This window comes from Bidens hawaiensis, unplaced genomic scaffold (assembly GCF_021521415.1).
Source record: "Bidens hawaiensis isolate Kalapana, Puna unplaced genomic scaffold, B.hawaiensis_p1.1 tig00021037_1, whole genome shotgun sequence".
Lineage (NCBI taxonomy): Eukaryota > Viridiplantae > Streptophyta > Magnoliopsida > Asterales > Asteraceae > Bidens > Bidens hawaiensis.
Window position 1 is genome coordinate 346,011 of NW_027493255.1, and position 7,134 is coordinate 353,144.

Consider the following 7,134-nt stretch of genomic DNA (forward strand, 5'->3'; position numbering starts at 1 on the left):
TAAATAAATTATAAATAATGCACATATACACGTTAAAAAAAAGGTTTCTAGTTTTTATAGTGATAAACTTGAAGGTTTACATTTGATAGTAGGTTAGGTCATATCACCTTTCATATTATCAACTGATTTATGATCGATTAATAGTAAACAATCTGTATATTGATCAATAAATACCGTTAATACTATCGGAAAAAAACCCACGCTCCTTATGTTATGCAATATGCGTAGGGATATTACCCTGTAATTAAATAATCAACATTATAAAATAATGTTTTATATAAAGATTCTCAATACGTTTAATTAAAATAAAATTCCTTTAAGATTTCAACACATGCAATATCTGTTGGCTGTATGTTTTGCAATGACTATATCAAAAGTAAGTGTTTTTAATGGAACCGGTTTTTAAAGTAAGTTATATGTAGCTTTTATCTATATTCAAAAGTAAAGAATGACTTAAACTATTAATATTGGATAAGGGCAACAAAGCCAGAAATACGACTACAAACGTTGAATATTAAGAAATATTTACAGAATTTTAATTTGTATGCTCATTTAAAGTTGTATAATTGTTTATATCTTATGAACTCATTATGTATTTTTTTTATTAAATTTTTTGACCAGTTCGTGTATCACACACGGGTTCTAACCTAGTTAAATTATATAACACAAAATATTTATCACATTGAAACTACCACGTTATTAAATTACATAATTTTATTAACGAACATACAATCGCTTAATATACCCAAAATTGTATGGATTACAACATGGATTGTAATTTAGAGGTTTAAAGAAGAAACAAAACTAATCTCAAAGGAGACCCAAAATCGTATGAATTATTATTATATGGATTATTTTGAGAGTTTAAAAGAAAATAAAACAAATCTCTAACACAACCCGATATTGTATCAGTTACAATATGGATTATGTTGTGAGATAAAAGACAAGAACATAAACAAGATAGTGTTGAGAAACCTTGCGAAGATTTAACTATAAAAGCAAAGCAATTCATGCTGAATGTGTTTTATAGCACGCCTGATAGCAAGAATATGAGAAGATACGTGGGAGATAAACAGAAGTTTATGTTATCAATTGGTGTCCAATAGATCGAAATACCAAGGGGTGTACACGGAAGAAAAACTTAAGATACAAGCTAATCTTATATTAGTCGTTTATGAATCCAAGCATGTTTGGCTTTCTATTTGCGCGCGTGAGTACAGGCGAATATGTGTCAAAAAGTTCAACTAATGCGTAGGTCTGGTTAGAACTCAAGTCCTTGCCACCAAAAGTGAAAGAACCTAACAATAAATATAACTATGCATGCATAGCCAACACAACCACCTCAAAAAGTATCCAAAATGCTATGGTCTAAATGACCTATGCATAAGTGTAAGCGAGCCAAGCCCGAGGTTGATCTCAACTTGGCTCTCGTTTAGAGCTCTAATTAATGCTTGTACCTTATCAAATGAATTTGTTTCCTTCTCATTAGCAGTATCTTAAACTCCACAACCATTGGGTGAATAAAACACTCGTCGTCAATCAAACATGATCATCATACATAATGAAGGATCAAAAACCAAATGAGAGTTCATTTGAAAGCACACACATTGCATTCAATTCAACAACTGATCACAGTAATTCTACAACATGTAGAGTACTTAAATTACAACCCACAATAAAGCTGAGCCTCAGCACCAGTCTCTTATTCGAAAACATGATTCATGACTTAAACCAAACACTAGAAATATAGGATATCCATAAATAATAATAAAAATAACAGTGCATTTAATCACTTCTTCTTAGCGAAAAACAAGCCCCATCTTTGCTCCCAGGAACCAGTCCTCACCAGCTTTGCCTTCCAACCGCCAACAATATCATTGTAGTCATCCTGCGTATGTTACCAAGTTCAGTGTAAAATGTTATATGTTAAGACCAATTGTAACTATTTATTAAGAGCAATGTGTAAAAGCACTGACTTCAGAGAAGTCAAGGATGAATTCTTCCTTTTCTTTCTCGACACGTTCCAGTTCCCTCTTAAGAACTTCCTTGAACTGCAAGTAATGATTGTAATTTGTTAATGGGTCACAGATCAAAATTGGGCCGTGTCCGTGGGATGAACCCGGCATAGACCTCAAAATCATGTCAGACATGTGAACTCGAACATAAAACGAGCATTTGTGGTTAAACCTGATATTTTATGCATAATACTCTAAAATTGATTTTTGTAAGAAAATAATACAAATGCATATAAAACAATTACGCTTAAATTATAAAAAGTTGATGTCAAAACGTCTTTTACATTTTTTATTTTAATTGCTTTGGCATAAGATACTCGATACAACATAAAACACATTTCTAAAAAATTAAACAGGCAACCCATGAACCCACCAGGTCAACCGTGCCCAACCTGTTTAGCTAAACGTTTTCGTAGGTTTGACCCGAACCCATTTACAGTTTTTTCAGCTAGCTAATACATCTTGACTCGATTGACCAGAAACACTTGTCCCATAAGATTACTAATTTTATTTCATAACAATTCAATCTATTGAATAAAACGATTAAGGAGGTTTTATAAAAGGACCTGTTCGGTTCGATCCTCTGCTATCACCTCTCCAAAGCCAGCATCTCTAAGCATCTAAAAAAAAAACTAAAATAATCAATACACATGATATTAACATATAGACTAACAAAAAAGTTAAATTTTTTAATCAGCTTTTTTATTTACCTGTTCATAAGTTTCAACATCATGAAGATCATACCCTCTTTGTTTAATGTATTCTGCAAACTCTTCGGACGGTTTTCCAGGTTTTCGACAGTAATCACTAATAAGAACTTTGCCACCTGGCTTCAACCACTTATAAAATGTTCTGAACAATGCAGGTTTATCCTAAAAAACATAATAACAAAATTTAAAAAATTATGCAATTTAAGCTCTTCAAATGATCAAATCATAATGTAACACAACAAAAAAAATGGCATTTTTACTTGAATATGGAGAATGGTGTCACGACTGTAGATGACATCAAACGAGTTGTCAGGATATGATTTCTTGGTACAGTCAGCAACCTCGAATTCAACAGAACATTTGAGCCCGATTGCACGTTCAAGTGCAAAAGAGATCATATTAACAGAAAGATCAATGCCAACAACATCAACATCAAAGTTTTCAGCCATGTAGAAATCGCCTCCCCCGATTCCACATCCAACATCTAGAACTTTCTGGCCCGGTTTCAGATCCAGCATTGCAACAAATTCTTTTGTGGTATCTGCTCATTTATAATAATATGTTTCCTCAGATGCACATTTATAAAAAACAAACTAATATGCACATTTCTTGTTAATATTAAGCAATTTAAGAGTGTAAAACTTGAGTATATGGGCGACTTTTAGAAGTCCAACCTGTTTGACGTGTGATAATCAGGTTGTAAACATGTTACTCGGGTTGGTGAGTTGTAAAAAATGGGTTAAGGGGGTTAGCGAGTAAGTTAGTAATAAGGCCAAAGATGTCTCAAACCACAGTTACTCATTTGAAAATAAAGATAAACAAACTAAAGGTAGAACAAAGGTAAATTATATATACCTATTCCTCCTGTGCTCACAAACCCGGGTCCAAATATGCGTTCATAGCGCAGTATGCCATTGCTTTTGTACTGAACATTATCCAAGAATTGCTGGAAGTCCCGATCGGTCTCTGAACTCGCCACCTTTTGCCATATCCAGCAGATCTGCAAACGGGCCAGTTTAAAAAATAACTAAAAAGTGACTAGATTAAATTAGCTAAAAGGTCAGACGTGTTGAAAGTCTCCCAAAGTCAAATTTTATTAAATCGTTCCGTCCAAAGATTTAGATTAGCATTATGTGTTCCGGTAATCATATTTAATACATTAGTTCTTTACTAAATAAAATTCTTTTAAAAACGGACAAAAAGTGTATTCGGGTGAACATAACCCGACCAGTCCATCCTGCCAAGAATATAGTAAATAAAGTACCTGATTTTGATTTTTCTTGTTGCGCACATAAGCTCCAATGCATTTTGAACCCGTTAGAGAAAGTTCATAGGAGTTACCAGATGCATCGGTAGTGTGACACTCCTTAAAAACCTTAACATTCAAGTGAAAATGATATGATCAAATAAATGTACAATTGTCAAATATCATTTTAGATACTTTGCCAAGTAGTCAAACAATGCAAGGTCAATAATATTGATATACCTTAGTGTAGAATCTAGGTTCGCGGTAGTGTGTCGGGTTTAGCTTTCGTTTATGGTCACCGGATTGGTGAAAGCATGACTCTCTGAAGAATATGTATCCTCCCACTTTGACCCATTTCAAAAATCTTTCGGCAACATATACAACCTGTAATCCAAAGATAATATTAGCCCTTTGGTTGGAAAAAATGCAACAACAAAAAAAAAATTCAAATTTGACTTCACAGAATTACATGCAAGGGTAAAGTATAGTTTTTGTCTTTTTGATTTATGAGGTAACTTGCAGATCGTGTCCTTGTCTCACTTTTCGTCTCCACTAGTTGGTGTAATGTTTTCTTTTAGTTTTTTTTAATGATTGTTTATGAGGTAACTTGCGGATCGTGCCATTTAACTTCAATAAGTACAAAAAACATCCTTAAAGTTCATATGTTATCACACTTTTCGTCCTTTTCACACCGACCGGTATTAACATGATCTGTTAGTTATTTTACAAATTCAAATTATGTAACTTCCACAATTCTTTAACTTCGATAAGTTAAAAAAAACGTCCAAGAAAATCATGTGTTGTCACACTTTTCGTCCTTTCTATTAGCTGGTGTTAACCTTTTCTGTTGGTTTCTTTTAATGTCACTTTTATTTTACAATTTTTAAAATGTTTATTAAATAATTAATTAATCATCCTCGATTATTTATATATAAAATCTCCACCAATACCCTGCTAACCAGTGGGTTCAAGTAAAGTGCACAACATATGCTAGCGACAGGGAATCGGCCGTCTAGTACTGTGTCAGCCCTTGAAGGTATATAATGAATTATAACTCATTTATGAAAGATTTAAAAAAAAGGCTCAATAATCACCTCTTTGTCAGAAAGATACATCAACAACCAGTTTGAGAAAATCAAATCCATTGATTCAGCTGGAAAGTTGAGGTCTGGTGATGTAACATCAGCACACATAAATTCAACATTTTTATGGTGTCCATTGATGCTCTCATTCTGCAAGAATAATAATAATCATAAATGACACAAAAACAAAAACCATAACAAATATTACATTCTTTTCCATGTTTAAAGATCATACCTTTTTAACCACACTTTCAATGAAATCAAGAGTTATGACTTTCCCCGCTTTCTTCACTAGCTCGCCCGTAAAACGACCGATACCCGCCCCTAATTCAAGGACAGTTTTCCCTTCATATGGAGGAAGCAGTGACAGTACCTAAAAAATAAAAATAAAAATAATAAAACATCCAAACATTGATTTTGATTGATTACTATTGCTGATGTGGACTTAAAACAGAGCAACAAAAAAGGTCAAATCATGGAATAAAAAATTTACATATAAATAAAAAAAACATAAAATATATAAAATAAAAACAGAAGATCTATATATATGATTATTATAAATTCAAGCAGCATAAACATATCCAACACCATCTTATGAAATATATAAAAAAATAAGATCTATTTATATGATTATTATAACTTCAAGCAGCATAAACATATCCAAACATCATTTTCTACTATCCTTTTAATACAACACTTTAATCTGTTATATGATTAAATTATTCACTATCCTGTAAACATCGAGTTTGATCGATTACTACAGACTCGAAACCGTGTTTTAAAAGAGGTCAAATCATAGAACAACAAAAATAGCAAAAAGAATCAAACAGTATGAAAACTTATAAAGATAGATGATCCATTAGTGACTCCAAGATTCTTTGAAAATACAACCAATCAGATACACCTAGATCATAATTTTCATAATTAATAATAATAAAAAAAAACCCCAAAAGGCAAAAACAGGAAAAGAAAGAAACAACATAAAAAACTTATAAACATAAATGATTTATTAATGAGTCCAAGATTCTTTGAGAGCAGAAGCAATCCAGATCATAAATTATCATAAGGATGTAATCAACCAATGAATAAACATGATAGTAATAATAATAATGAAAGTAGGTAGGTACCTCAGGTCTTTCTTCTTTATCAAGATCAGAGGCCTTGGAATCAAGCATCATAGCCTCAACAGTGAGATCAACAGAGTGTTCCACCCAGTAATTCTTCTGAATCTCACGCTCTTCTTCTTCCACTGCAAACCCCATTATTCAATTATTAATAATAATGTTCAAGAATTCATCATCACATGATCAAGAATTATATTCTTCAAAATAATCATCACCATTATTAACGATAGCAGCCATTGCAGAGACTTAGATCGGTTGAGAGGAAATGGGTATGATATGATGAATAAATAGATTAATAGACGTACGTTAATAGTAGTAATAATAATAATGCAAGAAAAAAAATCGAAAAATGAGAGAAAATAGGAGAAGATGATTATGAGCCTTCGACTGCGACTCGAGCTCGTGAAAAGGATCGTGATCTGCTGTTAAATGATCGTCCTCTTTGCTGCATAGAAATTGGATCAATGCAATGTAATGAGATTATTAGTGATTCTAATTCTAATTGTAATTGTGGGATTTGCTTCATGGGTGTCTGCCTTATTTATGGGCACAACTCTAGTGTCATTATTATTATTATTTATTATTATTATTATTATTATTATTATTATGGTGGGTGAACCCTTATTCATGTCACATGTTATTTCATCACTGATTCTATTTTGGACCATTGTGAAATTTTTCTTAATATTTATTATTCTTGTTATTACACATTCTTGGAGTTAATCTGGTGGCTATTTTGGACTGGGTTCATAATCTTTTTTGACATCATGGCAGTACACTCTTACTGGGTCAGGTCACTTCAAAGCCCAATTTAGACGATACGATTTGGTTGCAGAGGTGAAAAAAACCCGAATCTGGAAACGGACTCGAAAAAAAAAAAACAGAAACCGGTTTTTTTTATACCCGGGCTTTTAATACCCGAACCCATACCCGACCCTACCCGTAGTGTACGGATAG

The 7,134-nt window shown here is 32.6% G+C and overlaps 1 protein-coding gene across 1 annotated transcript; it reads right to left on the reverse strand.

The window, feature by feature from the left end:
* Nucleotides 1-1,598: 1,598 nt before the first annotated feature.
* LOC143562590 (phosphoethanolamine N-methyltransferase 2-like) lies at nucleotides 1,599-6,660 on the reverse strand. Its single transcript, XM_077050352.1, has 12 exons — nucleotides 6,393-6,660; nucleotides 6,177-6,302; nucleotides 5,289-5,422; nucleotides 5,066-5,203; nucleotides 4,212-4,355; nucleotides 3,990-4,100; nucleotides 3,581-3,725; nucleotides 2,986-3,266; nucleotides 2,726-2,887; nucleotides 2,582-2,635; nucleotides 1,977-2,051; nucleotides 1,599-1,888 (listed from the first exon to the last, which is right to left on the reverse strand). The coding sequence occupies exons 1-12, from the start codon at nucleotides 6,412-6,414 to the stop codon at nucleotides 1,790-1,792; spliced, it is 1,491 nt and encodes a 496-aa protein (XP_076906467.1). The 5' UTR covers nucleotides 6,415-6,660; the 3' UTR covers nucleotides 1,599-1,789.
* Between the last annotated feature and the right edge of the window lie 474 nt (nucleotides 6,661-7,134).

What these genes read in the sequence shown, in the direction of transcription:
- LOC143562590 (XM_077050352.1), bottom strand. Translation starts at nt 6,414, where the DNA reads ATGGCTGCTATCGTTAATAATG. An exon ending in ATGTTGAAACTTATGAACAG is followed by an intron (nt 2,636 to 2,725) that starts GTAAATAAAAAA and finishes TTTTTTTTTTAG; the next exon opens with ATGCTTAGAGATGCTGGCTT. An exon ending in CAGAGGATCGAACCGAACAG is followed by an intron (nt 2,052 to 2,581) that starts GTCCTTTTATAA and finishes CATTACTTGCAG; the next exon opens with TTCAAGGAAGTTCTTAAGAG.